The sequence below is a fragment of the Salvelinus fontinalis genome, chromosome 25, assembly GCF_029448725.1.
Source record: "Salvelinus fontinalis isolate EN_2023a chromosome 25, ASM2944872v1, whole genome shotgun sequence".
In the NCBI taxonomy this organism is placed as follows: Eukaryota; Metazoa; Chordata; class Actinopteri; order Salmoniformes; family Salmonidae; genus Salvelinus; species Salvelinus fontinalis.
The window spans coordinates 4,614,581-4,635,884 of record NC_074689.1 but is presented as its reverse complement, the minus strand read 5'-3'; the positions used below and the strand labels follow the sequence as shown (position 1 = coordinate 4,635,884).

The window sequence follows — 21,304 nt, the reverse complement described above, 5'->3', positions numbered from 1 at the left end:
CAGTACATGGTGGAGATGAGAAAAGCTTGGCTATGTATGTAATACGTACCATTCAGACCATGGATGAAGTGTATAGGCATAAATATCAAATGCTAACCTCCCCTGTTATTGTAACTTTCTCACTCAAAATTATTTGAGATTCATTTAGGACTATCCGTAATCATGGTAGCATCCACGTTAACGTAGAAGTGTTTCTTATTTACAAAAAAAGTGACACCAAAATGACGCAATACATTATTTACCATTCATTTCTATTGGGAACAAAGTACTCTGAAACGCAAACCATAACAAACAGCGAGCTTGATGTAGTCGTTGCGTGCTAGGAATGTGGGACTAAATACTCAACTTTTCACTACTTTCATGCACATACAGTGCCTTGCAAAAGTATTCATCCCCCTTGGTGTTTTTCCTATTTTGTTGCATTACAACCTGTAATTTAAATACATTTTGATTTGGATTTCATGTAATGGATATACACAAAATAGTCCAAATTGGTGAAGTGAAAAAAAAAATAATGTTTTTAAATGTATAAAAATAAAATAAAACTGAAAAGTGGTGCGTGTATATGTATTCACCCCCTTTGCTATGAAGCCCCTAAATAAGATCTGGTGCAAACAATTACCTTCAGAAGTCACATAATTAGTTAAATAAAGTCCACCTGTTGCAATCTAAGTGTCACATGATCTGTCACATGATCTCAGTATATATACAACTGTTCTGAAAGGCCCCAGAGTTTGCAACACCACGAAGCAAGGGGCACCACCAAGCAAGCGGCACCATGAAGACCAAGGTGCTTTCCAAACAGGTCAGGGTCAAAGTTGTGGAGAAGTACAGATCAGGGTTGGGTTATTTAAAAAAAATGCCCGAAACTTTGAACATCCCACGGAGCACCATTAAATCCATTATTAAATAAATTAAAGAATATGGGAGAACAGCATACCTGCCAAGAGAAGGCCACCCACCAAAACTCACAGACCAGGCAAAGAGGGCATTAATCAGAGAGGCAACAAAGAGACCAAAGATAACCCTGAAGGAGCTGCAAAGCTCCACAGCGGAGAATCTGTCCATAGGACCACTTTAAGCCGTACACTCCACAGAGCTGGGCTTTACAGAAGAGTGGCCAGAAGAAAAGCCATTGCTTAAAGAAAAAAATAAGCAAACACATTTGATGTTCGTCAAAAGGCATGCGGGAGACTCCCCAAACATATGGAAGAAAGTACTCTGGTCAGATGAGACTAAAATGTAGCTTTTTGGCCATCAAGGAAAACGCTATGTCTGGCGCAAACCCAACACCTCTCATCACCCCGAGAACACCACCTGTGAAGCATGGTGAAGGCAGCATCATGCTGTGGGGATGTTTTTCATCGGCAGGGACTGGGAAACGGGTCAGAATTGAAGGAATGATGGATGGAGCTAAATACAGGGAAATTCTTGAGGGAAACCTGTTTCAGTCTTCCAGAGATTTGAGACTGGGGCGTAGGTTCACCTTCCAGCAGGGCAATGACACTAAGCATACTGCTAAAGCAGCACTCGAGTAGTTTAAGGGGGAAATGTAAATGTCTTGTAATGGCCTAGTCAAAGCCCAGACCTCAATCCAATTGAGAATCTGTGTTATGACTTCAAGATTGCTGTACACCAGCGAAACCCATCCAACTTGAAGGATCTAGAGCAGTTTTGGCTTGAAGAATGGGCGAAAATCCCAGTGGCTAGATGTGCCAAGCTTATAGAGACATGCCCCAAGAGACTTACAGCTGTAATTGCTGCAAAAGGTGGCTCTACAAAGTATTGATTTTGGGGGGAGAATAGTTATGCACGCTCAAGTTTTCAGTTTTTTTGTCTTATTTCTTGTTTGTTTCACAATTTAAAATATTTTGCATCTTCAAAGTGGTAGGCATGTTGTGTAAATCAAATGATACAAACCTCCCAAAAATCTATGTTAATTCCAGGTTGTAAGGCAACTCAATAGAAGAAATGCCAATGGGGGTGAATACTTTCGCAAGCCACTGTATAAGTCAATTTGTCCCAGTACTTTTAGTTCACTAAAATGGGGTGACTACGTACAAAAAGTGTTGTAATTTCTAAATGGTTCTCCCGATATGGATCAAATTAAAGCTGACAGTTGGCACTTTAACCTCTTCATCATTGTATCATTTAAAGTCCAGAGTACAGAGCCAAAACAACAAAAAATGTGTCACTGTTCCAATACTTTTGAAGCTCAATGATGTCGCTCTTGCTGCTGGTGATTCTCTGATCCACCTCTACGCAGACGACACTATTCTGTATACTTCTGGCCCTTCTTTTGACACTGTGTTAACAACCCTCCAGGCGAGCTTCAATGCCATACAACTCTCCTTCCGTGGCCTCCAACTGCTCTTAAATACAAGTAAAACCAAATGCATGCTCTTCAACCGATCGCTGCCTGCTCCTGCCCGCCTGTCCAACATCACTACTTTGGACGGCTCTGACTTAGAATATGTGGACAACTACAAATACCTAGGTGTCTGGTTAGACTGTAAACTCTCCTTCCAGACCCACATCAAACATCTCCAATCCAAAGTCAAATCTAGAATTGGCTTCCTATTCCGCAACAAAGCATCCTTTACTCATGCTGCCAAACATACCCTTGTAAAACTGACCATCCTACCAATCCTCGACTTCGGTGATGTCATTTACAAAATAGCCTCCAAAACCCTACTCAATAAATTGGATGCAGTCTATCACAGTGCCATCCGTTTTGTCACCAAAGCCCCATATACTACCCACCACTGCGACCTGTACACTCTCGTTGGCTGGCCCTCGCTTCATACTCGTCGCCAAACCCATTGGTTCCAGGTCATCTACAAGACCCTGCTAGGTAAAGTCCCCCCTTATCTCAGCTCGCTGGTCACCATAGCAGCACCTACCCGTAGCACGCGCTCCAGCAGGTATATCTCTCTAGTCACCCCCAAAACCAATTCTTCCTTTGGACGCCTCTCCTTCCAGTTCTCTGCTGCCAATGACTGGAACGAACTACAAAAATCTCTGAAACTGGAAACACCTATCTCCCTCACTAGCTTTAAGCACCAGCTGTCAGAGCAGCTCATAGATTACTGCACCTGTACATAACCCATCTACAATTTAGCCCAAACAACTACCTCTTTACCTACAGTATTTATTTATTAATTTATTTTGCTCCTTTGCACCCCATTATTTCTGTCTCTACTTTGCACTTTCTTCCAATGCAAACCAACCATTCCAGTGTTTTTTTTAGTTTTTATTTTACTTGCTGTGTTGTACTCACTTCGCCTCCATGGCCTTTTTATATTTTTATTTATTTATACATATATCTGTTTGCCTTCACCTCCCTTATCTCACCTCACTTGCTCACATTGTATATAGACTTATTTTTTTATCTTTTTCACTGTATTATATGTTTGTTTTTACTCCATGTGTAACTATGTGTTGTTGTATGTGTCGAACTGCTTTGCTTTATCTTGGCCAGGTCGCAATTGTAAATGAGAACGTGTTCTCAATTTGCCTACCTGGTTAAATAAAGGTTAAATAAAAAAAATAAAAAAAACTTTTGAAGCTCACTGTATGTGGTCATTTAGTATTAACTATGGGCGGGTAATCTGGACTCAGCGTTGCTGTGGCTCTCGTTGATTATGGCCAAAGTTTCTACACTAATCCGCTTGAGCTTAGGCTGTCCTCCCTGGGCACGCACACACATACACAGCGCACACACATACACACACACACACGCACACACACACAATCACACCACGTGCACACACACACACACACACACACACACACACACACACACACACACACACACACACACACACACACACACACACACACACACACACACACACACACACACACACACACACACATATACTGGGTGCATACACATGCATGCACATGTTGCCCACACGTGCACACACACGGACACACACCGCACACAAAGTGTGTGATTAAAAATCGGATATGCTTGTCCATCCTCCAAAAATTCAATAAATAAATTCAATTGGAATGAAATACAAGTGCTTAGCGCCCACTGCCCAGAGTCTCTACTCAGAAGGCCACAGTATGTGTGTGTGTGCGCGTGCGTGTGTGTGTGTGTGTGAAGCGCGTAGTGTCTGTTTGCTGTAGCCCTGTGAGGTAGAGGCCAGAGAGCTGATCTTGGGACATAATCAGCAGCATAGCCTTTGTGGTTACCATGGTTTCCTCTTCCCTGCCTCAGCCTGCGGGAGAGACTTAGGATCTGTGAACCATATTTTAATTAAACCTCCCTAAGAGATGGACAGGAAGGGGGCTTAACCGATTTGACACCTCTGCTGTGTCACCCTTCTCTGGGCATGAGAGCAGATATGCTGGAGGATAAATGGTACAGTTTGGGTCCTGCATTTTTAAGGACTAATAAACACCCAATGAGCTGGGAAAAGAGTTGAAGGAGAAGAGTCTGGAAGAGAAATGAGAGAGAGAGAGAGAGAGGAGAGGAGGAGAAAATGAAAGAGAAGAGGAGAGGAGAGGGAAAGAGGGGTGCTCTGCTCAGCCCCACTGTCTGTGGTGTGACGGCCCTTCCCATCATTACATCACTGACATACCTCAGCACTGATGACATCGCACAACTGGGATGGGGCCTGATTGAATGATGTCATCAGGAGCAAATCAGATTGCTCCTATCCCGTGAGGTCCGCTAGCCACTGTTCCCAGAGTTCTGAAACAGTTCAAATCACCCACCCCTCTCTCTCTCCCTCCCCCTCTCCCTCTCCCTCTCCCTCTCTCTCTCTCTCCCCCTTCTCTCTCTCTCTCTCTCTCTCTCTCTCTCTCTCTCTTCTCTAAAATTACAGCCTTTTCTCTCTTTAAAAAAAACAACAAGTAGTCTTATTTTAGACCCCCTAGTTGCCTCTAAGTCGTTGCTGAGAGTGTAACTGTAGCCTCCTCTCTCCACCAGAGCATGTAATGCTGTAAATATGTCGCTACACGCTAGTTCGCTAAGAGAATTAGCATTTAGCTAACTTAACAGAAAGCAAGAATCTGTTGTTCTGCACAACCGAACAGGTCTCAACTTTACCTTGTTTGGTTTGGGTCTTTCTATATCGATATGTTCAAGGCTGAGAAGCCCAAATAATTTAAATTAGTCGTTCTATTCCTACACTGTTACGAAAAACGGTAATTTATACAGTCATTTTAGGTATTATCAACAGTAAAAAAAAAACTCTGAAACATTTTACTACAGCAAACTGTAAATGATGGTGCATTGTGGGAAAATTGCTGTTTTTCCACCCCACAGAATACAGTACCGCACCATATCTTTGGCGCGCCAAAAACCTTTTGACCACTAGTGGGTGCATGATATTGTTGTTTCTGGCTCATTAACATATTTTGAGGTGTGCTTTGTAAGAGGCTATATTTGTTGCACCCGTGAGTGAGAATGCTGTACCAATTTGTGCCCCATCAACTTCTAATGTACAGATGATATATTGGAGTAATGACTAGTCTTAAAACTTAAATGGTTGAGCCTTTTGGTCTGTGTTGTCCTGCAGTTGCTGCCAGTTTTGCAAAGCTGTCATCAAGGCAAAGGGTGACACATTTGAAGAATCTCAAATCTCAAATATCTTTTGATTTGTTCAACACTTTTCGGGTTACTACATGATTCCACATGTGTTACTTCATACTCTGACGTCTTCGCTATTATTCAACAATGTAGAAAATAGTATAAATAAGTTGCGTTCAAGGGTGGCAATGTCATTTAAACAGATCAACTTCCCGAAGAGCTGAGGTAGTCTATTAGCTATGTTCTGAAACAGCATTTCCATAATGGGGGCTTGAATTGTTTTGTTGTGGCTTGATCCTCGACAACATTGTAGATCACAAGAAAACTCTGAAGGATTTCGATGGGTCACAATATAAAACGTTTATGTAACACTTTACAATAAGGTAGCCTTTATTTTATAGGTAGCCTTTATTTTATATAAAGTCTCTCTCTGACTCTCCTATGTCCCTAACACTGGGGGGCGCTACCCACACAGGAGTAACTATGACAGCCAGGCAAAGTAGCATCAGTAATTGACACTGCAGCATTGTGGTTAGACAGAGCCAGCCACTGAGCCATTCACTCCATCTCAGCCCTCTCCCGCCATACATCACATGATCTCATTCCTGCTTGACTGTGGATTCTGTCTACATCCCAAATGGCACCATATTCCCTATTTAATGGAATAAAGGTAGTGCACTAAATAGGGAATAGGGTGTCATTTGGGACAAAGCCTCTGGCTCCGCTCTGGTGAGCCAGTTAAAGTCTGTGGCGACTCTTTCCCTCTCTGGTGGGAACAAAGCCTCTTATTCCCTTCACCATTAGACCTCCTCTATCACTTACATAGAGGTTTTATATGGGAGGGGGACTTGTATCTGTTTCGTGTTGGTAAACTGTTATTGCACGGGCCACCTTTGGGTTTTAGAAGTGACACCAGTTTTGTGATTGTAGCTCACCCACGCTTGCTGTGTAAACTTGGGAAGCTATTCAAGGTGTGGTTGGTTTCTCTGACCTCAGGCTGTTGTTGGTGGAGACTATCACCCCCAAGCTACAGAACAATGTCTCTGCAGGAGGGGGATTTACTCAGTGTGCATGCCCACACATATGCAGAACTTTCAACCTACTGACGCCCTTGTTTTTGAAGCCCAAGTCTATTGATTGTTGGGGAATGTAACGTACTAACATGTTTGAACAGTCTGGCCAGTGCTCAGTCATCCCTCCATCTCTCCTTCACTCCATCACTCCCACTAGAGATGGGCAGCCTGCCACCAAACACACCCCCAACCCCTTACTCCTCAATACAACCCATGCCTGGGTGCAGTCCACGCAGTCACGTGCACGCACCCCCGCCACGCACGCACGCACGCCCGCCACGAACGCACGCACGCACGCCACGCACGCCACGCACGCACGCCACGCACGCACGCACACACACACAAGTAAACAGTGAGACAGAAGCTAGGGTTCTTCGTGTGTTGTTCCACCACAGGGTATTTCATAATGCTCTGCCACCTGGTTGGTTTCTCTGACCTCAGGCTGTTGTTGGTGGAGACTTTCACCCCCACGCTACAGAACAATGTCTCGGCAGGAGAGGGGATTTACTCCGGATACATGTCCACACATATGAAGAACCTTCAACTTACTAACGCCCTTGCTTCACAATTCTGAATCCCGTTTCTAATCATTGCTTTGGTAGTTGGGGAATTATTTGAATTGTGTTTACCTTTATTTATCCGGGGAAGTCTAATGTGTTGACTGGGCTGCATTTACAGACCTGCCTCCCTCCATGTTTGAATAGTCTAGCTGGTGCTCAGGAATCCCTCCTTCCCTCCCATGTACACGCACGCACACGCACGCACACCGCAAGTTTCACAGATAAACATTGAGACAGACGCTCCAGTGTTCTCAGTGTGAGTTGCTCCACCGCGGAGTATTTCACAACGCTCTGCCACCTGCATCATTTATCAACTCAACTAGTCCTCGTGTCAACACACCTAGCTAGATACAGTGCCAACAATCCTCTGTGTTTATATCATGGACTGTCCCAGAAGATAAACTGGGATACGTAATGCAAATCGCAGTTGATGTGCACTTTGGTAGTTCTCAAATGTTCTTGAGAGAGAAAGAGACAGACAGACAGACAGACAGGCAGATAGTACTATGACAGTCTGGAGGACGCAACTGGAGGAAGCGCAGTTCACCCTAGGAAGTTCCACATCGATTTGTATCATTTATTTCCTATTTGCACTGCACTGCTGGACCTGTAGGGTTACAGATGAACCTGGGGTTGCAAATGAGGTCTGTGGCCAGCGAAGTCTAGCCTGGCATGTCCAGAGGCAAGAGAGAGATGGAGGGCGATAGAGGACGTGGGAGGGAGAGAGAGAGAGAGAGAGAGAGAGAGAGAGAGAGAGAGACAAAGAAAGACGGAGAGAGAGTCAGAGAGGAGAGAGGCAGGTGTGGTGCAGGAAAGAAAAATAAGTAATGAATGTGTGATTGACTGGCTGGCTGGCAAGTCAGGGACCTTAAGCTGCTCATCACTATGGAGAGAGCCAATTGCCGCACAATCACTTTTAAATAAACTTGACTGCAAGGACCGTCATAGTAAAAGACACACTAAAACAGAACCAATATGGAAGCTGCAAAAACTATGTGCACCACCTACCACAGCTGTATAGATTAGAAAAGTGATTTTCTCTTTGTGAGTCTCTCTCTCTCTTTTTTTTCCTTTCTCTTCCTATTTGTCACGAGTTTATTCTTATGTGGACAGCTGATCCAGTCTAATGTCCACTGGGCCCGCTCCTGAAATTCAACTTATCCCTGTGACGTGCCTCCTGTCTTTACGACCCTCATAGGTATGACAGAAGGAGAGAGAGGGAGAGAGAGAGAGAAAGGGGGGGGGGGGGGGGGGGGGGGAATCTTGCGCCTCCTGCCAAAAGATAAGAGGTATGTTATCACCAAGAACAAACACATCTGCTATACAAAACCTTTTTATAATGTTATGATTGTTGATTTAACACTTCTGGCTCAGCCTCAGTGGACCTCTGTGGACTACTTGGCGGCTTGGTAGTGAAGTGTTTTAGGTCCAAGATCTCACTAAAGGATTGGCTTCTCTGGGGATATTAGGCTAGCATTACTTGTCAGGCATCAGCAGGGACAAGGAATACAGTACGTTGGATTAAATTTTAAATTTGGCGACATCATGGGCTGTTACTGAGGTTCCTCAACTTCCAACCACCGAGTCTCAACTGTCACTCAGATGGACTGAGTGACAGATCAATGCCATACACTCTCTGTTTGTTCTCTAGAGGTGTATACAGTATGTGAGCATGCAGTTCCCTGTACTGTAAGCAGTTATTGATTAGTTTGGGATTAATTATTACAGTCTTAAAGGCCCAGTTCAGTCAAAAATGGGATTTTTCTATGTGTTATATATATTTCCACACTATTAGGTTGTTAGTGTAAGAGCTGTTTGAAAAGAGCGCCTGAAATGTTGTTTTGGTGGGATGGAGTTTTGGCCTGGCTGGTGACATCACCAGGCATTAAATGAGTTAATAGACCAATAAGAAAGAGAGTTCCAAATCCCTCTGCCATTAACAGCTAATGTTCAGTTTTCCCCTCCCCAATCGGACCACTCCCAGACAGTCCTAGCAAAAGTCTTGCTTGAGAAATTGCTCTTTGCTTTGAAGCAATTTTTGTTTCTTTTTGATCATTTTAATTGAAAACAATCACAGTAAGGCACTTCATTGATACCCAGAAATTATTTGATATTGAGATACAAATGACTGCATTGGACCTTTAAGCCTCCCACCATGATGTTCAACTATAATGACTCCATATTGTATTTGCGGGAGGAAGTCACGGACATGATCTTGAAATCTGTCCATTTAGTGGGTAAGATATCCCACTTCTCTGATACTTCATGTACAGTGCTCAGTCTCAGCGATACATGCAGAGGAGGGGATAATATCCATTTCATATACAGTAGCACCCAGCGAGGCAACTTCTCTGCTATGTTAGCGGTTGCTCTGGAGGTCTAGAGGCCGGGGCCCAGCCTTGAGTGGCTCACAGCCCCAGGAACAACTCTCCTAGCAAGGGGAGGAGAGGGAGAGTCGGGGAGGAAATCAGGGGAAGAGAATGAGAGGCGTTCCCCACTCTCTCTCTCCTGGCAGGATGTCCCAGTCACATCTGATCTCAGGCGATGTCCCTCTCCTCCTCCTCTCTTCTCTTCTGCTCCTCCTCTCCTCCTCTCCTCCCCTCAGGATGCTGTGGGCCTGTCCGATGAGAGATAGATGGTGAGCAGGGAGGGAGACCAGCGGATGTCTGAACTGGGCTGTGTTAGGGAGGGCCTGAGGCAAGGTTTGGGTTGGGTTGAGTTAGTCCACCCATGGCTGAGCAGAGAGAGTAACAGTGAAGGGGAGGTTGTTGGTAATAATATGCACACAAGCAGGCACACATGTGCCCGTTTTCAGACTTGTTCTGAGATTATTACTGAGTGAGGAAGAGCAATAGACGTACTATGTCCCATTTCAGGCTCTCCACACACACATACACACTCTCTCTCTCCACTTTTGTCAAGTTTTAACCCATTTTCCTACATGACTCTAACTGTATTATTAGATTGTAGCAAACAGCACCCCCTGTTGTAGAACATGTTCATGTGCAGGGACTGGCCCAGTTTTCAAGGGAGTGCATGTCAACTTCATATGTGCAGGAGTAGGGTGAAGTGCCTCTAGACGCTGCTCCTGGGTCAGTTTAGCATTTCCCACCACTAATTGTTACGGTTAGAGGTGAGGGTGGGGAAGCTGATCCATCGTCTGCACCTAGGGGAAACTTCCCCCGTGCGTTTGTCACCTGCTCAGTCAACCTCGCATGCACACAAATGGAATGATGGATGGATGTTTACTGAAGGAGGGAGGAGGAGAAAGGGAGGAGAAGGGGAGTCGACTGGTGTCTCAGGGTACTCCAACGGCACATTGTGTCAGCATTCAGCAGACAAACACCGTGGGTTGATGATGTTCAGTGGAGCGCTAGGCAATAACAGAGAGAGCTGTCAGTTGGTTCTGTTCCTCCACAAACCCATCGGGACGCATTCATTAGTACTGACAGAGCCCAACATCAGAGCTGTTTGGACTCTCTGTTTGTCAGGAACAGGGAGGATGGGGAGAAAGAGAGAGACGGACCGACGGACGGACGGAGGGAGTTGTGGGTGATGCATGAGAAGACAAATTAAATCTACTAAGCAATTTGTTGTGATACGGACTGTTTCTTTTTAGCTCAATCATTTTCTTTTGAGTCAGATCTAAAGTGTTGTTGTTTTCAGAAAGACACAGGCTTATTTGCTAGCAGGGCCTCTGCTACACAGAGGATCAGGCTTATTGGCTAGCAGGGCCTCTCTCACAGAGGATCAGGCTTATTGGCTAGCAGGGCCTCTCTCACAGAGGATCAGGCTTAGTGGATAGCAGGGCCTCTCTCACAGAGGATCAGGCTTATTGGCTAGCAGGGCCTCTCTCACAGAGGAAATAAAACTTGTTTGTGTGACTTCATTTGAGCTCACCGCCTTTTCCAAATGGGAGAATATTGAGTTTGCGGTCGAGTTAAAGACACACAGGTGTACCAACTCAAAATGAGCAATTCCATTCCATCGAGCACCAATAAAATCATGTAAAATGCATCATTTGTTTAGTTGAAGTACCTCACTGGAATATGATGGCCACTGGTGTTGTACCTTTGTGTTAATATGCATTTTCACTTTCAGAGAGTTACAGATAGGCAAATGAGTTATACACTTTTCCTCAACTACTCTTGTATCTATCTCGTTCTGTTTTTCTTTATCTGTCGGTCTCCCTCTCTCTATCTATCTCTCGCACACACACGTATGCATGCACACACACACACACACACACACACACACACACACACACACACACACACACACACACACACACACACACACACACACACACACACACACACACACACACACACACACACACACACACACACACACACACACACACACACAGACACACACACAAACAGAGTCTGGTTATCACAGTGGTTCATATCATATCTAGCTCCTCTCTTTTGGTACCCGTCCTATACATGTCTCTATCTGTTTATTGAAGACAGGAAACTCTGGTCAGTCAGGTTTGCGTTCTCTCTCTCAGACATCTTAATGCAGAAGTGCCATAATTAGTCTTCCATTTCGACTGAAGGGCTGAGAGTGTAGATATACACTGAGTGTACAAAACATTAGGAATACCTTCCCAATATTGAGTTGCACACCCGCCTTTGCCCTCAGAACAGCCTCAATTTGTCGGTGCATGGACTCTACAAGGTGTCAAAAGCGTTCCACAGGAATGCTGGCCCATGTTGACTCCAATGCTTCCCACATTTGTGTCAAGTTGGCTGGATTTCCTTTGGGGTGGTGGACCATTCTTGATACCCACGGGAAACTGTTGAGCGTGAAAAACCCAGCAGCGCTGCAGTTCTTGACACAAACCGATGAGCCTGGCACCTGCCACAATACTCCGTTTAAAGACACTTAAATCTTGTCTTTCCCATTCACCCTCTGAATGGCACACACACACAATCCATGTATCAATTGTATAATGTATAAAAATCCTTATTCAACCTGTCTCCTCTTCTTCATCTACACTGATTGAAGTGGATTTAAGTGACATCAATAAGGGATCATATCTTTCACCTGGATTCACCTGGTCAGTCTGTGTCATGGAAAGACCCGGCGTCCTTATTGTTTTGGACACTCAGTGTATCAAGTGCACTCATTTTGACCAGAGCCCTATAGGCCCTGGTCAAAAGTAGTGCAATAATTAGGGAATAGGGTGCTAGAGTAAACAGAGTTTGAGTTGTGGCGGTGGAGACTACGTTTGAATGAAAAGCCCCAGAGGAAGCCGATACAGTCAGAGAGGAGAATGAGCTGGGGTTATCTGTGTGTTGGAGGTTTGGGATTATACAGCTAGTGAGAGGGAAATGGCACGGCCATGGCTCCATACAGACCTCCATCACTGTTCAGTGCAGAGCACAGGCTGTCCACTGGGTACCAAAGACATGGGTCACATGAACACTCACTGGGGACAGAGGACGAGCAAGAGAGGGAGGAAGGAAGTGGGAGACAGAGAGGTGTCAAGGGGGAATAGAGGCAACTCAAGTTAAGTGGTATTTTAAGGACAGGGAGAAACAGCCATCTGCAGAAATAGTATCCGTGTCAACAATCTGGCCTCCCAGCAGTTCTGGGTACTTGCGCCATTGATTATTCAAAATGTCTTAGTAGATTGCATAGGGAGACCCCATGAGACGACATGGGACAATATCAGCTCTTGAGCATTGTACAGTAGCCTCATATGGCGTTGTAACAGTGCTGTAATAGCATTATAAATTCAGTCTTACAGTTAGGAGTGGTTTTAACTTCAGCCTTAAAGTTAGGAAAGGTTTTAATCTTCATTCTTAAAGTTAGGATTGTTTTTTCATTTTCAGGCTTAAGAGTGGGGAGGGCAAGGAGGATGTTGGTCTGTGAATGAACCAATAGCAGTTCTACTGAGCTCAGTGGGAGGTGCCAACCCCTGGACCCTCTCGAATCTAAACAGAGCAGTGGTGAGTTAGTCTGTCTAGGACTAGAAGTTAAAGTCAGCTCCCACGTGATTGGATGACAGGTCTACCAACGAAGTTCGAGCACCTAACTATTTTGCAAAAATGATATGTGACTGAGCATGTTGGCTATTATGGTGTTATTTTAATACTTTTCACCCCCGTGACTGTGTATACTGTACATGCTGCAATGGGGATTAATAAAGTATTTCATATCTTATGCCAAAAAGCAGATCAACGCCGATGAAACTAGAGACGACAATTCTACACGTTTACATATCCTATCTCCCCTATAGTTTTGTTTGACTTTGTCCTAGTTATTGCCCTACTACAAACACTCAAGAGTAACAAAAATGACCTCGTTACTGGAATGTGTGTGAAAGTGTCGACATGTACGGGAATCTTTTTACGACAGGAACGTGCACAAAGTGAAGCAGATACACTCAGGGGCCAAAAGTTGAGAGCCCAAACGTTTCCTGTGTGTGTGTGTGTGTCACGTTCCTGACCTATTTCTGTTAGTTTGTTATATGTGTTAGTTGGTCAGGACGTGAGTTTGGGTGGGCATTCTATGTTTTCTGTTTCTATGTTGGTTTATGGGTTGCCTGGTATGGCTCTTAATTAGAGGCAGGTGTTTGGCGTTCCTCTAATTAAGAGTCATATTTAGGTAGGTGTTTTCACAGTGTTCGTTGTGGGTGATTGTCTCCTGTGTTTGTGTATGTCGTTGCGCTACACGGGACTGTTTTCGGTTTGCTTGTTCATCGTTCATTTTGTGTAGCCTATTTTCTCTATTCGTGCGTTCTTCATGTTTTATGTAAGTTCGTCGTCTAGGTCTGTCTACACCGGTTATTTGTTTTGTTAGTGTATTAGTCGAGTTCGTGTTTTTCTTTAATAAATTATGTCTATAAACTCCGCTGCGCCTTGGTTCAATCCATGTTCCTCCTCTTCTGATGAAGAGGAAGAGGAAAGCCGTTACAGTGTGTCGGATTGTGTGTGAAAAATGTGACCGGGCTGCATTGTGAGAGCATTAATAGGTGTTTTTCATTGAGCTAAAAGAACCAGCATGGAAAAGACCTTGTCGGATAGATCAGCAATCAGCTTCCTCTCAATGTAGAAATCAGCCTCTCTGTACGCTGTCAGACGCGGCAGGTGACCTCCAGACTGCCTGTCTCAAATGGCACCCTCAAAGGGCCCGTCAAAAGCCCTGATCAAAAGTAGTGCACAATATCAGGAATAGGGTGAGATTTGGGACGCGCTCCGTACACTACCCGTCCTGTCCAGAGCATGGCAGAACCCTGGCAGGGTGGCAGGGGCCCTTTGACCGGCTGCTCATGGGAAGGAGGTAGGTACTGTAATGAGTTCTAGTGACGGACGTGGCAGGACTCAGACGGTCTAAAAACTAGGCGACTGACGAGAATGCGAATAACCTCCACGTGCTAAGAGAGTGAGTCCATGGCGACAAACAGGGGAGGGAGATATGGATCATGTGGATGTGTCCGTCAGACGGTGGTCTTGAACAGAATCCTCGTCCAGAAGGTACAGGCCAAAAAAAACATCCGTATACCTTTGGATTGGGTTTCGACAGCCGCTAGTCCAGATCTTATGCTCAACATTTTCAACACGTACGAATGGACATTGTGCATATCATCAGGGGAGTACAGATTGTCGTGTTCATAGTGATGCCCTATGTGGGCTCTGCTGTCGTAGCACACTGCAGCTCTTTGTTTCATGGTAATGGATAAGTCATACCAGAAGAGTGGGAGAAGTGCCTGATACATTCCTCCATAAATGACTACGGGATGTGTCCCGAATGGCAACCTATTCCCTATATAGTGCACCATTTTTTAAACTATATCGGGAGTAGATGGCGCCATTTGGGACCATGTACATGGAGCAACTGGAGACGACAAAAGCACGGGTCTATCATTGACTTAGCAGTGGCAAATGGGAGAGAGGACATTCTTTAGATACTTGCCTGTAGACACATTTCACTTTTTGCCACCTCTGAAGACTTTCTCAGAGTACGTGGTCATGTTCCGTCTGGGTGTTCACAATAGGGTCTGTTTGGTTGAGTGAGTGAGTGAGTGAGTGGGTGGGTGGGTGAGTGAGTGGGTGGGTGAGTGAGTGGGTGGGTGAGTGAGTGAGTGAGTAGTGTAAGTTTTCATTGTTTGAAATTGACTGGTTGGGTGGTTTAGGTAATAGGTACCAACTTACCGTACATGTATACTACAGGGATTCTGGCTAACTGGTCTGGGTCATTTTCTATCTGGCTATTTGTTCAGAGTATAGAGGGGCAGGTTGGTTGAGTGTCTGGAATTTGAGAAGCAGAAACTGGTTCAGGTACTGACATACCATAAAAACTGAGTGTACAAAACATTAAGAACACCTGCTCTTTCCATGACATAGACTGACCAGGTGAATCCAGGTGAAAGCCATGATCCCTTATTGATGTCACTTGTTAAATCCACTTCCATCAGTGTAGGATTTTTATGCCTTGAGACAATTGAGACATGAATTGTGAATGTGTGCCATTCAGAGGGTGAAAGGGCAAGACAAAAGATTTAGAGTGCCTTTAAACAGGGTATGGTAGTAGGTGCCAGGCTTACTGGTTTGTGTCAAGAAGTGCAACACTGCTGGGTTTTTCAAGCTCAACAGTTTCCCGTGTGTGTCAAGAATGGTCCACCACCCAAAGGACATCCAGCCAACTGGACACAACTGTGGGAAGCATTGTAGCCAACATGGGCCAGCATCCCTGTGTAACACTTTCAACACCTTGTTGAGTTCATGTCCCGACGAATTGAGGCTGTTCTGAGGGCAAAAGGGGGGATGCAACTCATTATGAGGAAGGTGTTCTTAATGTTTTGTACACTCAGTGTATAATTACCTGTCCATACTATGCTATAGGGATTCTGGGTCAACGGTTTGATGGCTGTCTGGGAGTAAGCGGGTGGCAGTTCCACTTCTCTCCATTTGTTTGACATGATCTTTTATCTGGCTCAGCTTTGTGTGCTCAGACACACACACACACACACACTCACACACACAAGTCCCAAAATGTTGGGTATATGTTTGCAGTCCTTTTTTTAGCAAACATATACGTTTCAAGTCAACAGTACACTCACACATTTAGACAAATCTAAATATGGAGATTCATTTTTTTTTTTTTTTCCCATCACCCTTATTATACTGCTTGAGCAGGTCAGCGTTGTTAGGTTATGCATATGTGTGGCATATATTACAAAACCATTTTCATGACTGTACTTATGATGGCAGCTGAGCAAAGAGAAGTTGAGAGCCTTGTGTGATGAACATTGACTGTCCGTAATCCAGAAGTAGGACACGTTCCTGGTTACATCTCTCTTTTGACGAAAGTAGTGCACCATAAAGGGATTAGGGTGCCATTGGGACACACACCTGTCACTGTCGGGTTCCCTAGGAGATCAGAGGGAATGGCTTAGTAGGAGTCAGCTCATATAAGACATACTGCAGTGACAAAGACCAGCGAGGGCCATGTGTGTGTCTGCGCGCGTGCGTGTGTGTGTGATAGAGAGTGGGTCAGACACCTGTTGAGCTGGGGCCCACTCTCTAACTGAACGATGCCAGTAACCTATTTTAGATGGCTATAGAGAGGAGGCAACTTGCACACGCGTGCAAACTCTCTCTCCCTCTCACGTACACATGCACACATACCCAACCTTACACAAATAAGCAGTCAGTGAGTGGTTGGCCTGAGGCAGAGAAGAGGTGCTTGCTGTCCCTCCTGTGTCCTAGAATGCAGTTTGTTTTCTAAATCTCTACTGGTCTCCCCTGTGGTTCTGGGCGGATCTCTAGGCCCTTTTTCACGTGAGCCCTGTCTGCAATTTGGAAGTCAACAGTTGCCTGTGTTGTTTTTCTATTTCTCCCGACCCGTTTTCCTCGCTCCCAGTGTGTTGATAAAATGGAAGAAGGGAGAGGAGGACTTGAAGAGACAGGCGAGGAGGATGTATTCTATTCTATTCTAGAATGTTCAAGTCTTGTGGAAGGTAAGGAACCTGAAACTGAAATAGAATTGGCTGATTTAACGTTTCTTGTAGTGTTCGGTGTAGATACAGTAGCTAAGTAATTTGGGAGTTAAAAATAGGCCTGTGATTACATCAGCCATGTTGCAACACTCAACTAGAGTAAGGGTAAGGGCAGCGGGATGTCTTTCATTACCCGTCCCGCGGCACGGTTTGCTGGTATGTTCCTACCTCCATTACACCCCCATTAACAGTGCTTAACTGATCGAGACAGAGTTTACAGTGAGTTGTGTAGGTGGATATATCCACGTGAATGCAACGTTACCAGTTCGGTTGGTGTTCAAGATTTAATGTCGCAAGTACAGTGAAATGCCTTTCTTGCAAGCTCTAACCCCAACAACACAGTAAATCAGTAACAAAGGAATACAAAAAAATTAGCAAGGTAGAATAAAAACACACACTATATAAAAGAAGAAATAAGAGGAACGCGATAAAGTAAGTAAGCATACTAAATGCAGGGTCAATTCCCGTACCATTTTTACAATGTGTAGGGATACTGGATCGATAGAGGTAGATACAGTGCTTTCGGAAAGTATTCAGACCCCTTGACTTTCTCCACATTTTGTTACGTTACAGCCTTATTCTACAATGGATTAAAAAAATAAAAAACAAATGATGGGGTATTGTGTTTAGATTGATGAGGGAAAAAAATGATTTCATCAATTTTAGAATAAGGCTGTAACGTAACAAAATGAAGTCAAGGGGTCTGGATGCTTAGTAGCAGCAGCGTATATGAGGGTTGCATGTGAGTGGGGGTGTGTAGAGTCAAACTCTTGGATCTCTACTCCAGAGACGACATCCTCTCAATGAAATACAAAAGGTCTCCAAAATACCGCTGTAATGGTTTTCTTTCATCTTTTATCACTTACGGTTCATTCAACAAGTCCAAATAGTTATTGCCATTTCCCCTCCACTGAAGTATTTCCTGCTCATTCAAACAAGAGTTTCAAGTTCAATGAGTCATAATTCGGGACGTGACTTTTAGCAAGGCACTTATTAGCAGAACACTTTAGTGTATTTTTAGACATAGAAATAGTGATGTGTGTGTTAGCAAATGATGAAGTAAGTGGTCACACTGGGTGAGAGTAATCGACAGACGTAAACACCATGCGATAAGTAACACTCCTGTGTGTGGGAGCGAAGCAGAGCGACTGAAACACAATGCTGGAACCGAAAGTCGTGTTACACCCATGTGCTTTTGTTTGGTGAGGGAGGGAACATAACACAGCGATGATGATATACTGTGGCTGGACGCTTTTCACGTGACTGCCGTTGAGCTTGGAGATGGTGCTGCAGGTGTTATTGAGAGAGCTGGTGTCATGGAGAGAGGGCATCTTGTAGACGTTTCTCTTTGCATTCCCGACATTCGTGCCTTTCTGTTACCACCGTCAGTGTGTTTTGTGAGAAGCCTCGTCTCTTCAATGCCTGCGTTGGTATGGCCCCGTTGTAAAGCCTGAGGAATCTCCCATTTCAAGACTCTGTGAACAGATTGTTTCCCCATTGAGCTGATCAAGCACCGCTTTACAATGATTTTGAAGAATTTCCTAATTGAAAAAGAAAAATAACATATGAAGGCCAATCTGGGATTCAAACCACAACACCCTGCCACTTTGATTTTCATGTACCAATCCCAGATTGCCCCGTTAAACTGAAGCAGTGAAAAATATCGGTTGAAATGCCCACTTTCTAATCTCCTCTGCTGTGTGCTTGACCTAGAAAGAGACGAATCCTGAGGTAACCTCCCCAGCCAGAGCCAGACCCTTATGTTTCCCCATTAGCCTTTGAAAAGTACACATTACGGCTGGACCTGCAGTCTAGAGAAACAAGCCAACAGATCAGCATGCTTTATTACTCTCGCCCTGTGTTTTCACACTCCACCGCGCTTCTCTCCTCCTCTCTTATCCTCCACGCCCCAGCTCAACGCAGAACCAACAGCCTGGAAGAATTACAGCACGGGGAAAAAGAGTCTGTCAGCACACGGCCCCATGGGATAGCTCTCAGTCTCCCAGCAAGCCCCTCACTGTCACAAACACACTGGCTGCATCCCAAATGGCATATTCCCTATATAGCACACTGTAGTAGTGAAATAGTAATCGAAAGTAGTGATTTGTAGTGTTATGGCCCAGTCCCAAGGAACAGATTGATTTATAACAAGATAATAGAGTGTTTACAGCTTGAACTAAAGGAAATGTTTCTCATTCTTTCTTTAGTGATGCTTCAGCGCTTTTGTATCATTTCAGCCAGTAGTTTTGAAAGGAGTCCTCATGAGCCAAAACGGGCCACTGAAATTGTGCACAATTATATTCTACAACATCCTTGCAATTGTCACGTCCTGACCATAGTTCTTGTGTGTTTTGCTTGTTTAGTGTTGGTCAGGACGTGAGCTGGGTGGGCATTCTATGTTGTGTGTCTAGTTTGTCTGTTTCTGTGTTCAGCCTAATATGGTTCTCAATCAGAGACAGCTGTCAATCGTTGTCCCTGATTGAGAATCATATATGGGTGGCTTGTTTTGTGTTAGGGATTGTGGGTGGTTGTCTTCTGTCTTTGTGTTCTGCACCAGATAGGACTGTCTCGGTTTTCACATTTGTTATTTTGTATTTTGTATAGTGTTCACGTTATCGTCTCTTCTTTATTAAATCATGTTGAACACTAGCCGCGCTGCATTTTGGTCCTCTCCTTCACCCCAGGAAGAAAGCCGTTACAGCAATGCATTTTTCTTTAAATTGCAATTCGTATGATATGTTACGAATTGAATTTGTACAATATGTTATGAATTTGTAAGTGTATAAGATCCCGGACTGCCTCTTTAAGATTGAATATCATGTTGATATATTTGGTAGTTAACAGTATGTTGATGTGTTAAAATGAAGTTGAATGGTTTTCAATATTTATGTTTTTAACCAGACATGTGGTTTCTGTTTTTCCTGGAAGTTCATCATGTATCAAAGTTCACAGTTGAGAGGAAGACAGGACATCCCTTTAGAGAATGGTGTTATTCCAAGTCAAGATGGCCGCCGTTTTTCAAACATCCTAATGTGCTACTGGAAGGAATAACATTTCCTCCTGAAAATATTGACTTTGACGTACGAATGTCTGTCGTCAGTGACTTCTGTTCTCTGTAATGATCACATTTCCCAATTCTCTGGATAACGGTCCGTCTCTCTCCTAGACATATTTTGAATATTTGCCCAGGCTTTTGAAAGTGGGCAGAGTTTAAAGTGAACAGCTGCTTCAGTTTGATGTTTTCATCACTGTCATTGTTTCTGTCACATGAAATCTGGAGTTCCGATCGCTGAAATAAGCAACAACATGACTATGTGATGAGATGGGGGGTTGCATCCTGAATGGTATCCTATTCCCTTTATAGTGCACTACTTTGGACCAAGGTTGGGCACTATATAGGGAATAGCGTGTGATTTGGGACACACATGGGGACTAGTCTGCAGTACTGGATGCTTCCTATCCTGGAAGATATCAATATCCCACTTTATGATTTTATGATAATTCATGCAATGAAACTGGAAAGTTGTTTCCTGTGGCTAGATTTATTGAAAATTCCCAACAGATAACAGAACAATGCTTCTCATCATTTTCTTGGATGCTTAGTTCTCTGCTGATGCGGTCATTGAGTAGAGAACCGATGATCTTTTCATCTTGAGCCCCAGATGGAACTGTGTATACTAAACAAGAGCGGTCGGCTATGTCAGTACATGTCCATTCGGGACATGTATCGTCCGAGGGTGAATAGTCTGCAAATATTTTGTTCCTTTGCCCCAGGCAAGCTCAATCAAAAGGCAGATAAAGCATTTGGTCTCATTTCAAATAGTAATTGAACCCAGGTCTGATCTGTAGATACATCCTTTTTGGTCTAGAGCCTCTACAGGATCAGTGTCCCCCCCGCGGGACGGTTGAGCTAATGTGTGCGAATGTGATTAGCATGACGTTGTAAGTAACAAAAACATTTCCCAGGACATAGACATGTCTTATATGGGCAGAAATCTTTAATTCTTTATAATCTAACTGCACTGTCCAATTTTCAGTAGCAATTACAGTGGAAAAAATATCATGCTATTGTTTGAGGAGAGTGCACAACAACAAAAAAACATTTTATCACGGC

General features: G+C 44.2%; 1 protein-coding gene across 11 annotated transcripts in view; it reads left to right on the top strand.

The window, feature by feature from the left end:
* The window catches only part of LOC129822781 (sickle tail protein-like), a 259,380-nt gene that overhangs the window by 147,405 nt on the left and 90,671 nt on the right, over window positions 1-21,304 (top strand). The window contains exon 1 of one of the 11 annotated variants that reach the window (XM_055881190.1): window positions 16,843-17,151. The exons of the other annotated variants lie outside the window; for them this stretch is intronic. Coding sequence (XP_055737165.1) covers window positions 17,067-17,151 — 85 coding nt within the window. The 5' untranslated portion in view covers window positions 16,843-17,066. Of the gene's footprint in view, window positions 1-16,842; window positions 17,152-21,304 lie in introns of those variants that run through there. 11 annotated transcript variants of the gene reach the window in all.